This window comes from Mytilus edulis, chromosome 13 (genome assembly GCF_963676685.1).
Source record: "Mytilus edulis chromosome 13, xbMytEdul2.2, whole genome shotgun sequence".
Taxonomy (NCBI): Eukaryota; Metazoa; Mollusca; class Bivalvia; order Mytilida; family Mytilidae; genus Mytilus; species Mytilus edulis.
This window is the reverse complement of record NC_092356.1, coordinates 21,241,452-21,258,340: the sequence shown is the minus strand read 5'-3', so window position 1 is coordinate 21,258,340 and position 16,889 is coordinate 21,241,452. Positions and strand designations below refer to the sequence as shown.

Genomic DNA, 16,889 nt, shown 5'->3' with positions numbered 1-16,889 from the left:
TGGTTCTTTCTGAGTGTGTTCATGTTAATTGTCATACTGAAAAAACGTTCATTCGCTCAACATCCTAGTAAAAGTATATAGTTTTGTCCTGAATGATGTTCAATTCGAAGTCGCCATTAATAGTTAGACATGTACAGGTAAGTAAGGCTAGGTTATTATTTCAATGTCTTTATCTGTTTTACTTTACTCGCCCATTTGGTACATTCACTTGAGGTTGACTTACCTGTACACCAAAGAGCACACAACAGTCCAAGACCACCAAAAGATCTTCAACACAACGAAGAATCCAGCAGTCTTACTGTCATACACGTAACAGATGTTGTTGACCCTGTCGACGTACATTTTCTCGCACCGCCTTAAGTTCGTGTGATTCGGATTTTCCTTCAGTGAGGTACTAATATGAGGTATTTGCATATCGGTAAGGGTTTCGTGTTGATTAGTCTTTAGTTATCTATATTCTGTTGTGACCCTGTCGACGTACATGTTCTCGCTCCGCCTTAAGTTCGTGTGATTCGGATTTTCCTTCAGTGAGGTACTTATATGGGGTATTTGCACATCGGTATGGGTTTCGTGTTGATTAGTCTTTAGTTATCTATATTCTGTTGTGTTTACTATTGTTTGTCCGCTTGTCTTTTATTTCTAAAGCATAGCGTTATAAAAAGAAGATGTGGTATGATTGCCAATGGGCTATTCTCCACAAGAGACCAAATGACACAGAAATTAACAACTATAGGTCACCGTACGGCCTTCAATAATGAGCAAATCCATACCGCATAGTTAGCTTTAAAAGGCCCCGAAATGACAAATAAAAAACAATTCAAACGAGAAAACTAACGCCCTTATTTATGTACAAACAAGAGCTGTCAAAATGACAGTTAACCGGATTCTTTAACATTTATTCGTGTTCTGGCATTTATCAATATTACAAGGACCAAAACTCCTAATAGGTAAAATTTATGATTATCAATATCAAACTTGACTTCCATGTTGTCAACAATAACAACATATAAACTAGATAGAAAATGACCCTCTAGCAGGACAAACTGTGTGCCCTTAATGCATAAAGTAAGAAAAAATTACTAAGTCCACCTACCTAGGATTTTGAAAATTAACCTCCATTTTGTTGTCAGTAACAACATATTAAAATTTGAAAAGGTTTGGTTGACTGGTTCATGAGTAACTGCACGGACACGACATTTTTTAAACTTTCAAGAACCGTAACTCCTGAACGGTAAAAGTAAAAATCGTCATTATTGAACTTGACCTCCGTTATGTTGCCAGTAACAACATATTAAAATTTTAAAAGGTTTTGTTGAACGGTTCATGAGTAAATGCACGGACACACCATTTTTTAAACTTTCAAGAACCGTAACTCCTGAACGGTAAAAGTCAAAATCGTCAATATTGAACTTGACCTCCATTTTGTTGTCAGTAACAATACATCTTACATAACCACAGAGTGGACACGGCTTGGTTATTATCCCAACAACAAAAATACACAAACTGATCTGAGAGTACTCGCAATATCTTGCATCTTAGACTAAATTTTCAATCAGTTATCATCCAACATCCAATGGATTTAGTGTAAAGACGTCATAAACAGTTAGAGAAAAACATGACCTTGTGCGATGTTTATTTTCAAATAACGATTTTTTTTATTTTTTTTTTTAACGTAACAATATCTTTATTGCATATTTGCTGTAACAATTTACTAAGTTTACAGCTTTAACTTAGTATCCCTCATGTTAGCTTACCTAATAGTTAAGGGAAGCACTATTTGGCAAGATATATTTATTCATAATATTAGTATTCATAGCAAAAGACATTTCTTTAAAAACATATTTGATAAATTATTGTGATTATAGTTACGCATAAATTACATCAAGGATTTGTATATTATTTGTAAAAGTGGCTGTTTTTGTGCGTACATGTATAACTAAAGTTTAATCACATTTGGTTAAGCCAAACTTCAGTTAGAGAATGGAAATGAAAAATTGAGCATTTTGTTTATATTTACAAAGGACATTACTCTAGAACGGTAAAAGTGACGCCACTTAAATTTAGATCTGTGTTTTGTGGTGATAAACTTGATTGTGTATACTTTTCATGGGGTTAAGGCAAACCCATGATAGAGAATGGAAACCAATATCGGAACATACGCATGTATGTACGAACGGACGAACAGACGAACACTGAATGCAACCTTTTCGACTAGCGGTTGGGGCATAACAAATACATGTAACTTTGTTCTAAGCAATGAAATTTATTGGACCAGAGGAGTATTCATTTTACATAATACATATGAAGCACTAGTTCAAAATAAATATATTAACTACAACTTGACTTTTTCTGTACATTTTTCTCTCAGACTAATGAAAATGGTAGCAAAGAAGTAGCATTAAGGAGTATTGAATACGAGTCCTTTCACTTTCACTTTTGATTCTAATTATAGCTCATCATTTTGTTTCCAGCTCCTTCGAAGAACATGAAATCCTGTAACAAGAAATATTGCATTATTTTTTTATAATTACTGTGAAACCTGTTTAAAGAGACCACTTTAGGGAGAACAACAATTTGGTCTTTTAATACAGGTGATCTCTTCATACAGGTTCAAACTTTATGAAATGTACTACATAGGGATCTAAAATTTATAGTCTTATAAAACAGGTTTTAGTTTAATACATGTGGTCTTTAAGCCAAGCGTGACTGTATATAGAATTTATTTTTTACGTTCATTCAATATTTTTTATCCACATGCATCGGTTTTTTTTTCTGATCACACATTTTTAGAGTAAATTTAATGGTACATTTAATTCTTTGCAAAATCGTATTATAATATAATGTTCGTTTTGTTGTTTGAATTGTCTTAGATTTTCCATGTCTGGGCCTGGACTTTCATAGTTTATACAGTTTGGGTTTTCTTATTGTTGAAAGTTTATTATTGCTTTAATACATTTTTTCATTTGAACTGTGGTGAATAGTTGTCTCAATTTGGCAATCCTATCCCATCTGCAGTGATATTGTGTGCCTTATATTACTGGAGATTAAAGGCTTTTTTCCCTGGAGAAGAATCCCAATTTGAAAAAGAAATGGCTTACAATTATTCCCAAAAAGACAACTTTTCCCTAAACAGAGCAGTCTCAGTAGTAATAGGGCTCTTCACGGTTAGTTCGGCCATATTGGATAGGGGGCAGATTTTTTGGAAGGAGGTGGAAATGGTATGAAAGTGTGGGAAATCCTATGTGTGTTTCCAAGCAACAGCTCTGTTTTAATGATGTTTTCCCGTATTTTTCACACCATTTTTACCTCTATTATGAAAATCTGCCCCCTATCCAATATGGCCGAATTAACCGTGAAGAGCCCTATTATGCATGATTACAAACTGAAAAACACTCATTTACACATTTATCATGCCTAAATTGACTATATGTGCAAATTTTAGGGTCTATTTGTGTATCATCACTGACAATAAGGGGTCTTATCTCAAATGAGGGTTTATCTCATGAAAGGGGGTCTGCAAATTGAAGTTCCAGTCAAATTCATACAATGTATAGTTTATTATAAATTTCCCAATTTGATAAAAATGACGCATATTTTCCCAATTAAAAAGGGTAGAGGTAGTTTTGAAAAAAGTCAACAATATCACTGCATGATCTGCTTTATATTTACATGGTATTGTTCATTGTTTATGTGATTTTCTGAAATTTTTGAACTGTTTACATAATATACATTCATAATTTTCTATGTTTTCTCGTTTGAAAAATCTTAAATCAAAAATAAATAAACTTACAATCAGGAAAACTGCTCCCAAAACGCATGCCTTTGCTTTCACATCAAGATTCATGGGAACTACAAGTACAATATAACAATATTATACAAATATGTAATTTAGTTAGAATCTGGATACTTTAGTCGAAAGATTCCTCGAAACTTTAAGCCAAGCTCGACAATTATTTCCATCAAGGCTTTGAAACAAAAAAGCTCTGCATTGTCATGAACATCATGAAAATATTAAATTAAACTTTAATACTAGACTACAAAAACATCTATATAAGAATAAGTAGGTGGGTGGACAAAAAGTATGCTTAATTTTTTAAGGGGCATAGAATACTGGAAATTCATACGTGCTTTAAAGATACTTACAGTTTGCTCCGAATGTATTTGCATCAGTAAATATTTCAGCCATGCCTGGTTTTTTCGAAATCTTTCCAAGGTCTGCTGTTTCTTCTGCATTCTTTAGCTAAAAATGTACAATAGCATGTATTACACCTGTTTAAGAGCTTGTATTTATATAGGTATATTTACCTCAAAATGATTTTTGAATTTGAACAGATAAAGGAATACAGTGATATATGTCGTCTGCTATTAGTTAATATATCAAATAAAATTGAAATGAAAACAAATAAGCGGTATAAATATGATAAATTGTGAACACATTCTTTGTTTTATTACCAGTTTATTTCAAAAGGCGTGTATCCCTAAAGTCCCTCTCTAAATTTGCATAGAGATCTATATATCATAGGAAAGTAATATTTTACTTCGCTTACCATGAAAACATCTTCACAGCATGGCATACTAAGTACACAGCAAGGACCATTTATTTTCAGTATATCATTGTGGTCAGCATCTTTAATTGTAAATCTGGGAGCCCAGCAACTCTGTCTGTTAAATAATAGAAATTTTGATAAATAGATACTCCTCATAATATCTTCAGATAAAAATGAAGATTAATTCCATTTTCTTGTGGAATGTCCACCATTTAAACAACGGCAAGCTATGTTGAATTAATTTGCTTTTAAAAATATGTACATATTTTCAAAAATTGAGATACAAAAACATATTTATTTGGTTTCTACCATGTTCAGAATTGAAACTAGCTATTTAAACATTTTAAGCTGGAACTATGTACCCTTAAACCATACTGGCATCTGCCCAAGTAGCATATATATGATTAACATCATTTTTGAGTTGGTTTATGAAAGATATTTTAAAAACTACAAAGTAAAATAATATTTGCTATGCATTAAGCTGTAAAAGGGCATTTAAAAAAAATAATTGGTACTTACTCTTGTCGTACGTATCCGATAACATGTCCAATAGGTGCTTCCACACGCACTTCATGTGCGCAGCAGTTACAACTTCCGGTTGCGCACCAGCAACATCCAGCAAACATTTTGAAATCTCTTACAAGCCGTAATACTTCCTGAAAATATGCAGTAAATATTGAATTTTTATGTACTAGTACTTGTATTCAACTATATAAACTTTTTATAGACATTTAAACCTGGAAAACATCAATTTACGGCTTTATGAAATTTGTGCCATTATAGCATGCTCAAAAATATTTATAATTTTAAGTCTGATAAATTACGATTGGTAGTTCTATGCAAAATATCTTTTTCTGATAGTAGCGACTGTATTTATGAATACATTGCTATTCTTTAGAGAAAATCGAAATCCGACACAAAAACTACGTCTCATCACCGGTCTCATCCCTCCTTCAAATCAGTGTGTTGTAACAAATTCAAGCGTTGGTCTTGAGTCTCAATGGGGTTTACAGAATAGAGACCAATGGAGAATAATGGATAAACATTGCTGAATAAATGACTAAAAAGGAAGTTTAGAGAAAATATGCGAAAGCAATAATGATGGAGAATGATGGGAATTCCGAAAACGTAAATAAAAGAATAAAGAAAAATGGTAAAAAAAAAAAGTAGAATGAGGAACCCCTGATCCAGACCCTTGAAGTAATATGGTATCTACCTGGTTCATATTGTCTGTTATGTGAATAGTGAACCCTCTGCTTGGTCCACAACATTGTCTTTGTAACATAGATGATTCTACAATGAGAATTGTATATATAATATAAATCATGCGTTTGTGCGTTTTTGGTCATTGTAATATCCCAAACAAATCTTTTTAAAAAACAAATTATAACGTTTTTTTCAAATTATTTCCTTAAATTATCTTAAATTATGATTGACAAATATAAATCGTGCGGACAATTTTTCCCTAACGAGTTTGACAAATATGCAATTCTTGCAAATAACAATTATCACATATTGGTTCATGTTACCATGGTTACTGTAGTCATTAGTTTTCTATGTTGTGTTTTGTACTGGTTTTTTTGTCATGACATTGATACAGTAAAACCTGTTTAAACCGAATCTCTTCGGAACTTAAGATTGTGTTCGGTTTTGGCCGATGTTCGGTTTTATCAGGTTCACATAGCACATAATTTGATATGACGGTGCTTACGAACATGTTTGGTTTAGACAGGTTTTCGGTTTATACAGGATTTGGTTTAGTCAGGTTTCACTGTAGTTTGTTTTCGACTTAAGAATTGAAAATACCTTAGGTAACATTTGTCTCTCTTTTGTACTTACAAAATTCTTAAATATAAAAATAAGGAGATTTGGTGTGATTACCATTGAAACAACTGTCCACCATTAGATGAATTGTACATAAAATGGCCTTTTGTAGCTTACTATGAGGTATCATATGAGTTTGGCTCATTATTTAAGACCGTAGTATCTCTATGTTATTTTTTCTCGTTTGGAGAGTTGTTTCAATTGTAATCCTACTACATCTTCTTGTTTTTTATATTAATAGTTATTGTATGGTGGTTTCAGTGTAATACAAGGAATTGTATGAGCATAATTTAACAAATCTATTTTTTTCTTCTTTATTATTAACATTCTAAATTCTTTTTATATTATTATAATTCTTTAATGTATCAATATGGTTACTACTCGCTGTCGTTTTTCTTCAGATGCAATATTTAGTAAAAATAAGTACATGTCTTGATATCAAACATGTTGTTTTAAAAATTAGTTATTAAATTTATTATTTTAAATAGCTGACTGGAGACTATTTAATTTAATGTGAGACCTCTAAATCAATGTTAGAGTTTATTACCTAGAATATTAAAACTTTTTTTCATAATTTATTATTTCATAATTTTTCTGAGTTATCATTTGAAGCATATTTGAAATAGTCATACAGTACTTTTGATCTGAGTTAACTATTTGAAACATCATTCCAGTCAGCTAAGAGGTATTTTTGAAAAATTAATTCTGTTTTGTCATTATGTTTGTGTATGTGTTGCTTTGTTTGAATGTAAAATATTGTACCTTGTTTTGTGGTGATAGCTTACATAGGCTATGCCTGTTGCCCAATCCAATTCAATTTATTTGAATAAAATATTGTTTAAACTTTTAAAATAAAGCTTACCTTCAGCAGCAAAGTAGATCTGTTGGTTTTGATTATTGGTTATTTGATATTTGTTTGCCTGTTCCCATCCAACAAAGGCTACAAAGAAAATATCAGAAATTAAATAAAATTTTATAAGAAAATACACTAGACTGAGTGATATACCTTGCCATGTAATAGAAATTCCTTGCATTCCTTTATAATGGAAGAAGCATATTGGAACTATTTTATTTCCACTTGGAAAAAACATAACAACATTGTTCTGCTCCTGGTGGAATAAAGGGTAGAGAACATTTTTCCAACAGGAACAAATATTACAGAATCAATTGTTTATAACAAAATTATAGTCAAACAGGAAGTTCTGTGAACAGGAAGATTGACTTCATCGGAACTTTTTAAAGACATTTGACATGTTTAAGTATTAAACTTTATTTAATTTTTGTTATTTTTTAATATCTCATTTACCCAAAAATATTCGAATATTTAGAACAGAAAACTGTATGTGAAAAACGAATGCATCCATTGATATTGCCCTCGAAAATGTATGATTAATACTTTTACTTCTGGTTATAGTACTGACAAACAAAATGTCCATTTTATAAAAACCGGATTAGTGTAAAAGAGGGACGAAAGATACCAGAGGGACAGTCAAACTCATAAACCGAAAATAAACTGACAACGACATGGCTAAAAATGAAAAAGACAAACAACAGTACACATGACACAACATAGAAAACTAACGACTAAGCAACACGAACCCAACCAAAAACTAGGTGTGATATCATGTGCTCAAGAAGGGTAAGCAGATCCTGCTCTACATGGAGCACCCGTCGTGTAAGCATTGCCTTCGGCTCAGCACTATTTAAATTGTACTACATTGTACATAAATTAATAAAATATATTTGCATTGATTTATAATCAAAATGAACCATACCTTCAATTAAATCCACTTGCTGTTTGATTATAACTGAGTCAATCTGTGTCAAATATTCCAGACCAGACGGACAGCCTGCAGAAGCACCCACAGCCGGCATCCATTGTTGTTGGTTGGCTTGTGGTAATCCTGAAATAATGAAACAAATCTATTGAGAGATACAGATACTCAATTTGGAGTTTATTATCACTGAACTAGTATACATATTTGTTTAGGGGCCAGCTGAAGGACGCTTCAAGCTTCAAGTTTCTCACTACATTGAAGACCCATTGGTGACCTTCTGCTGTAGTTTGCTCTATGGTCGGGGTTGTTGTCGCTTTAACACATTCCCCATTTCCATTCTCATTTTTAACCGCCCTTTTGTGTGACATTAAAAACCCAAGGGAGTTGCGAAGATAAACCACCTGCCACTTAAAACATAACACTTCCAGTCTTAGTTTGACGTCCTTGAAGGCCCATAATTATATATTTGCAATATTGTGTTCCCTCCGTTTATATCAATTAAAACGTTTCACTTCGTTTATATAATAATCTTTATATAAGTATCCTGTCATTCACAAGTGGGGCTTTTGTTACTCTTGGATTTTCCCCCCTTAATGAGGGGCCTGATGGGAGGTGTCTCATCACGATTCACGAGTTGATTTTTTTGTCAATCACGATTCACAGAAAATACATATCCATGATCATGGATCGCGTAAAAGTAAAACGAAAAAAAAAATCTGTAGAAAAACGGATCACGATAGCGAAAATGCACCGATCACGAAGAACGAAAATAACCCATCAGGCCCCCTCCTTAATAACCGAAAATAATACTTCGAGTTCCATCAAATATCAAGGTGTGATACAATAACCAGTTGCATACGAAAAAGGGTAAAAAACCAATATTCACAGGACATTTGTGTGTGTGGGGGGATTAATCTTACATTTCATTGCAGTAAAAAAAAATGCTGAATCATACATATTGCAATTGGGTGTTTCAAAGCACCATTAACTTTTTGGGGTGTTTCTATTAAAAAAAATGAAACTTGAGGTTACATGGTTAAAACAGGAAATAAAGGGTAGAAATTTGACTGGTTAACTTCCAGTGATTATTATTTTTGTTTTAAAATGCAGTGAGTTATGTGAAACTTTGTCTATTATCGTACTGGATATTATAAAGCTTAAAAAAAGTTTACTCGTGCCAAAGATAAATTCTTCACAATTTAAAAACAAAACTGCAAATTTAACACAGTCTTATACAGGAAAAACAATGGTGGTATTTAACCGCAAGAAAGAAAATGTTTAACCCCTAGGAGAATTTTCAATTTACTATCCTTACCAAGAAACATTGATTATAATTATAAAATCAAATTCAAATGACATAATATTAATTCGATTTTTGTGCGAACACGTCAATGTAATTGTAATGTATTTCAAACATCATGTTAAAGTCCATTTATAATACCACAATACAATTTAAATCCTGTATACTTTAAATGGAATATTTACAACAAGTGATTAAACAGTTAAAAACGCCGGACAAAACTTATCCCACAAATATTTATTTTAATTCTTAATTCCTTTGTACACACTTGGATATTAATTCAACTTGGTTTTCACAAGGATTTGTATAGTTAGACGTCCATACGTACTCCCTGTCATACATACAATACAACAACAAAGACTGGTAAAATGCTCGAGTACAGTGGCGGATCCAGGGTGGGGGATGGTTCGGGCGTTGGAATCCCCCTTTTTGAACGATAAATGTATTTGAATGGGGAAATACAATGTATAGTTGGATCTCCATCTTTATCCTGGGTTGGGACTCCCCCCCCCCCCCCCCCCACACACACACACCTTTTAAAAATGGCTAGATTCGGACCTCGCCAATTGTTTAAATAATTCATCTTGTAATGAATTTTTCACTTTAGCTGATCAACATTTCTTATCATCAACCATAATGGGAACTGGAAGGGATGATTTCAATATCAGTATCGAACACAACAAAAACTGACAAGTTGACGTTATATAACTTTATGAGCACTGGCAGGGGTGATTTCGCAATCAGTATCGAACACAACGAAAATTGACAATTTGAGGTTATCAAACTGAAGACTGAGTGAATGTTGGTTGCTTAACGTCCAGTCAATGAGTTCTTTTTTTCTTCATTTTCTAACTACAATGTATAAATGAATCGTTTGGTGTTTTAACTTCATACATGTATATCATAAAGGAAGAATACGCAAAACAATGTTAAAAAAATATGTTTCTTCTGTACACAAACACGTGTTTATTTGTATGACCGTTTTATTCTCTTAAACGAAATTGTGTTCTTCGGTGGTTAATTTTCTAAAGAGAACGGTAAAAAGAACTGTCAGAAAACGGCAAAAGAAGGGTCAGATAACGTTGAGAGAAGTGCCAGAGAACGACAACAGAACGGTATAGCTAATAACTACAAACAAGGTAGCTTCTAACGAGAACGGTCAGAGAACGATAGAACGGTCAGCGAACGATAAAAGAACGGTCAGAGAACGGTATAGCTATTAACAACAAACCTTATGGCTCAGTTTATGAGAACTGTCAGAGAACGATAAGAGAACGGTATAGCTATTAACAACAAACTTCGTGGCTTCTAACGAGATCAGTAAGAGAACGTTATGAGAACGGTTAGAGAACGGTAAGACAAGGTCAGAGAACGGTATAGCTATCAACAACAAACCTGGCGGCAGTGCTGGTGGTTGGTTGGTATATGGTTGTTGTTGGTTGGTATATGGTTGTTGTTGGTTGGTATATGCTGGTGGCTGCGACCCATCTTGTCCGGGATGTACTGAAATAAATTAAATATATATTTTAATATTCGTGACAAAAACGGGACATGGAACTAAAAAATTATAGAAAACACAAATTAAAGTTTCATATATTCTTGTATGGGACAAAAAAACAAATCAAATGAAATATAGGGGGAGTCCCTGAGTGTCACCCCACCCCCTCCTGTTTAAGAACTTGTAAACTATCAAGATCCCCACCCCGAAACAATAAGTTTTATATATTCTTGTACGGAACAGAAAGGGGTGGCGCTTCTCGACACTCTAAATGCCGTGCTCCACTCCCATGCTATCTATGTATTACATTATAATACTAAATTTCAGTATTGTTCATTAAAAATTACTTGTTTAATAGAGAAATAAATTTCAATGAATTGTAATTTATTCAAAATCGATAGTTGTAATTGGCGATTGTATGTCGCTTGTTTAATTTTTAAAAATTTATTTTGTATCGATACTCTCGCAATCCCACTGGTATTAAAGAGATAATAGTAACTGCAATTACGATTATCCCAATATGGCGACGGTAGATATAGGTAAAATCTTTACACTCATTTTTCTTAAATGTAGCATGCTTTTGTCAATAGTTACTCAGCTGCAAGGTTTATCTATACCAGTACATCATATTTGAATCGTAAAGGTGCACTGGATTAGTCTAAGCGCTTTGAAAATTGCCGTCGAAAAATTCGGGATGATAATCGTAACTCGGAAAAAAAGATAATCGTAATTATGGTATTTAAAAATGGAAAGATAATCGTAACTGGAAAGTGTTTTATTGATATTGACACTTAAAACATATATCTAATAGCATATAATGAAGTTATGTCGATGAATTATTTACGAAACGTTCCAACATCTTATGACATTTCTTTTTATGCATATATTATTAACAGTTCTTAGGAAAACAGCTACATATGTGTATTAATTTATGTTTTTTGATTGAGTTAAGTCTGCCAATTGATATTTTAACGTGTGTTTTTCTATGTTGTGATGTTATGCTATTGTTTTTTTTACACTAGTAATTTTGGGGCCCTTTATAGCTTGTTGTTCGGTGTGAGCCAAGGCTCTGTGTTGAAGGCCGTACATTGACCTATAATGGTTTACCTTTTTATAAATTGTTATTTGGATAGAGAGTTGCATGTCTCATTGGCACTCACCCCACATCTTCCTATATCTACATACTAGTATATCATAAAATTTAGTTTTTTTAATAAATAATGCCGTTAGTTTTCTCGTCTAAAGTGTTTTACATTGTCATTTCGGAGCCTTTTATAGCTGTCTATGCCGTATGGGCTTTGCTCATTGTTGAAGGACGTACGGTGACCTATTTTTGTTAATATCTGAGTCATGTTGGTCTCTTGTGGAAAGTTGTCTCGTTGTTAATCATACCATATTTTTTTGGAATTTTAGCTACTTCATGACTGTCACTGAAATTTCGATATCTCAGAAAATAACTATAAACAACACAAATTTAATTTTGAATTATAACAATATGACATCCTTTAAACAGTTAATGCTATATAAGAATAGAGAAAGGTTGGGATTTTTTGTGTATTATGAAATTAAGTAACGTGGAGTTCTTTGACAGACATGGATTTGTGTTCTCTTATAGTTTGGCCAAAAGCCCGAAAATGAAGAATTGAAGTTGATGTGGCTTTAAATTGTCTTACAAGGAATACTTATTCAAAGAATGACTGCAAAGTGGAGAATAAAATAACGCATATTCCGCAATATTAAAAACAAACTAATTCAAAAACTCATAAATACTCGGTATATGAAAAGTATGATGCATACATATGCATGGAAGATATTGTAGAGACAAATATTGAAGGTACTAAACAAGGAACATTTTTGTATTTGCATACTTGCCATACAATAAGTAATTTTCTATTAAATGAAAACAAAAATTAGCCTAACCTAATTGTCATGTATTTTTCTGAAGCACAAAATATTTGTTGTAAAATCTATAAAAATCTTTGTAATTAAACAAGTTCCGACTGTGATGATGTACATGTTATGCCTTCTGATGTAATTTATCAATATACATATTTGTGTGTGTTTTTTTCAGTCCGTCAAGTGCTTCGTATTAAGACTATAGGTAAGGCTAAAAAAACCAAAAAACAAAAGTAACTATAAACAAAAGTAACAATAAACAAAAGTAACAATAAACAATAGTAACAATAAACTGTAACTATTTTAGATCCTTTACCATACACACTGTTTAAAGAAACGTCCTAAAATACATGGGTATTTGATCAAAACATTTGAAGTAAATTTTTAAAATCATATATTATATCAGTATAAAATAGAAAAAAGGGAATCAAAGGGGAAAAAATGGACGGCTATATTTATTGAATTATAAGGAAAAGGGAAATATGAACACTCATATCTACCGATAAAGTAAAACCGAAAAACGGACTTAAACGCGCACACAACATTGAAACTTTGAAAAAAATCAAAATATCTACTTACCACAATAGCTGTCTCGACAGCTGCTTCATTTTCCGTATCTTTAACAGGTACATGTATATATCAAAAGGTTTACCAGCTAATAGAAATTTATTATAGGATATGCATGTCACTTGATGATCGCTGTATAACATCTCTTATATTATGTGATACCTCGAAAGCTTTTGATAGGGTATGGCATAGTGGCCTCTTAATAAAACTAAAAGCGTATGGTATTGATGGAAATCTGTATAAATGGTTTGAAAGTTATATTTCAAATAGAAAACAAAGCGTTTTCGTTTCAAATGCCTATTCGCCTTTTGATAATACTAATGCAGGAGTTCCGCAAGGCTCTGTATTAGGTCCCCTACTATTTCCTATTTATGTAAATGACTTAGCTGATAATTTGACAAGTCTAACTCGATTGTTTGCTGATGATACATCTCTTTCTTATTCCAGCAATAACCCTTACACTATAGAGGATGTCTTAAACAGCGATTTAGAACAAATTTCAGTATGGTCTAAAGATTGGCTTATTAACTTTAACCCTAATAAGACAAAGGCTATGATATTCTCCTGCCATACTTCCCCAGATGATATTGTAATAGAATTTCAAAACCAATTAGTAGAATTTGTCTCCTGTCATAAACACTTAAGGATTACTTTTGATTCCAATGATAAATTCCATACACATATAGAAAATATTTTAAAGTGTGCAAGCACGAGATTAAATGTTCTTAAAAAATTGAAATATGTATTGAATAGAAATTATCTTGCTCTTATATATTTAACTTTTATAAGACCCGTTATGGAATATGCATGTGAGTTATGGGATGGTTGTACTCAACAAGAAGCCGACAATTTAGAACATGTTCAGTTAGAAGCAGAGAGGTTAGTAACTGGGTTGCCAGTGTTTGCTAGTCGGGAAGCTACATATTTTGAAACTGGCTGGCAATTGCTTGTGAACAGAAGAAAATCCAGAATGCTCAATATGTTCTATTCTATACATAATGAGACTGCCCCTGATTATCTCTGTGATTTAATGCCCCCGCTTGTTGGTCAAGTATCTAACTACGATTTGCGAAACAGTAATAATTATGTAGTACCCGGTTATAGACTAGACATAACTAGAAAATCCTTTTTCCCATCCACTACTTTTGAATGGAATAGCCTTCCCCCCGACATACGTACGTCCAAAACATAAATATTTTTAAACGAAAGATGAAGTCCAAATTGATACAGCTACCTTCCTTTTTTAGTTGTGGGGATAGAAAATTAATATCATTCATACACGTTTGAGAAATATGTGCAGTTCTTTAAATTCAGATTTACATCGTGTTAATATTAAACCCAGTCCCGCATGCAGCTGTGGCCACCCTGTTGAGGATAGTATACACTATTTTTTACAGTGCGCTCTTCACAACGAAGCCAGAGAAATACTGTTTTCAAAATTAGAAAGTTATGCTATATCCATTGAGCTTCTTTTAGCTGGTGACGGTGACCTTTCTTTTCAGCAAAACAAAGACATTTTGAGTCCGTACAATCTTATATCAGAATAACACAAAGATTTAAAGCAGTCAATTAACATTCTAAATTTCTACTTTACAACCTTTCACTTCAGTCTAGTTGTTTCATTATTATTCCTTATTATATTGTATTTTTTTTCTTTTTTCTTTTTATTTCTAATTTTTGTTTGAAGTATGTATTACATGCATTACTACTATGTTGTGGTTTTTTTTTCGCCATTATCTAATGTACTTTGTGTTTATATTTATATTGGGAGAGGACGTCTCTAATGTTGTTATAACTTGTGGCCAATCCCTTTTGCTACTTTTGCAAGTAAAATATGTTTAAACTAAAAGGTTATGCATATTGTTGTCAGTTATAAATAGATATACAAGTTGAAATGATAGGACTTTTTTTTACTGGGAACTCACTTTAGTCCCATGACTGTATATATATATATATATAGGTAAATTTGTCCTAGATATTAACCTGTAAGTTTCTTCATTGCGTTTATGTCATCGTTAAACTTGACATTTGCATTTTTAACACACAAAATACCATTGAAATGCTGAAAGACACATTTATTATGTTACAGTTACTATTATCCGATAAAGAAAATTACGATTATCAAAGAAGAAAAATACCATAGAGTTACGATTATCATACCGAATTTTTCAACGGCAATTTTCAAAGCGCTCAGACGATTCCAGTGCACCGTTACGATTCAAATATGATGTAATGGTATAGATAAACCTTGCAGCTGAGTAACTATTGACAAAAGCATGCTACATTTAAGAAAAATGAGTGTAAAGATTTTACCTATATCTACCGTCGCCATATTGGGATAATCGTAATTGCAGTTACTATTATCTCTTTAATACCAGTGAATCCCATCATATTAAAATGAATTAAATAAATATATACTATATAAATACATAACTAATGTATAAATATGGATTACGTCGAAATTATACTAACATATTGACACTAATAATGTTCAAGTTGAATACAAACAATCGTTAGAGAGTTTGTTGACGCGTCCAGACATGATCTGTATGATTTTAAATTGTCATGTTTAATCCAATAGAGTGGTGGATCGACAATTTGCAGAACGGGACATGGAACTTAAAAAAATAATAGAAAACACAAATTTCAGTTATAAATTGCGAAAAGGGGTGGCGCTTCTCAATACACACAACACCGTTCTCCACTCCCATGTTATTCTTAAACGACGCCGAGAAGTTTTATATTGTAAATAATAATTAACTACTTTTGTTGTATAGTTTAACCATTTAGGTTTAATATTTATTATGTACATATATACATATTCTTTTAAGTGATTATGTCTCTCATAAATCTGTACAGATTGGCTTATGTATACAAAATGTATCTTTTATAAATGTATTGTGTAATTTTATACATAAGGTGAGACGTAAATAAAATATTGAATTGAATTGAATTGAATGATTGTTTGTTATGTATGTCTTACATTAACATATTTACATTATGATTTATTAAATACATGTAAAAAAAATTATAAGTTTCCATGAATTGTAATTTATTCAAAATCGATAATATTCCGCATAATATATCAAGATTGATCATGCATTGATTGCTTTAATTTGTATCCCTTTATGTATTTTATATGGATAATTTTTATGATTTATATCTATTTCGAGAATATGATACCGTTTAGTTGCACGCATTTTTATTTCCCGTTGCACTTCTATGTAGCCGGCTGTATATTATTATACATGTATAAAATTGATATACAAAATTTCAGTCTGATGGCTTTTTTCTTAAATTTTGTAGCATTTTAATATTCTTTAAAAATTTAAAAAGATGATAATTTTTGCAACAATTTGCATAACATTCATATTAAAAAAAACTTTTACCTTTTTGTTGGTTCATGATTACTATCCGGTGTAGATTGTTAGAGAGTGACCATTTATCTATTTTGTAATCAATATATTATATTGTTTGTA

The 16,889-nt window shown here is 32.1% G+C and overlaps 1 protein-coding gene across 1 annotated transcript; it reads right to left on the bottom strand.

The window, feature by feature from the left end:
* Positions 1-2,242: 2,242 nt before the first annotated feature.
* LOC139501615 (phospholipid scramblase 1-like) lies at positions 2,243-16,889 on the bottom strand. Its single transcript, XM_071290734.1, has 10 exons — positions 16,800-16,889; positions 10,845-10,952; positions 8,147-8,275; positions 7,234-7,311; positions 5,764-5,840; positions 5,067-5,203; positions 4,548-4,662; positions 4,144-4,240; positions 3,791-3,849; positions 2,243-2,493 (listed from the first exon to the last, which is right to left on the bottom strand). The coding sequence occupies exons 1-10, from the start codon at positions 16,813-16,815 to the stop codon at positions 2,443-2,445; spliced, it is 867 nt and encodes a 288-aa protein (XP_071146835.1). The 5' UTR covers positions 16,816-16,889; the 3' UTR covers positions 2,243-2,442.

Excerpts from the sequence above, each read along its gene's own strand:
- LOC139501615 (XM_071290734.1), bottom strand. Across the intron at positions 8,276-10,844 it reads ACCACCAGCACTGCCGCCAG|GATTACCACAAGCCAACCAA; the intron begins GTTTGTTGTTGA and ends TCATTATTTCAG. Across the intron at positions 7,312-8,146 it reads GCAAGTGGATTTAATTGAAG|CCTTTGTTGGATGGGAACAG; the intron begins GTATGGTTCATT and ends TTTTCTTTGTAG.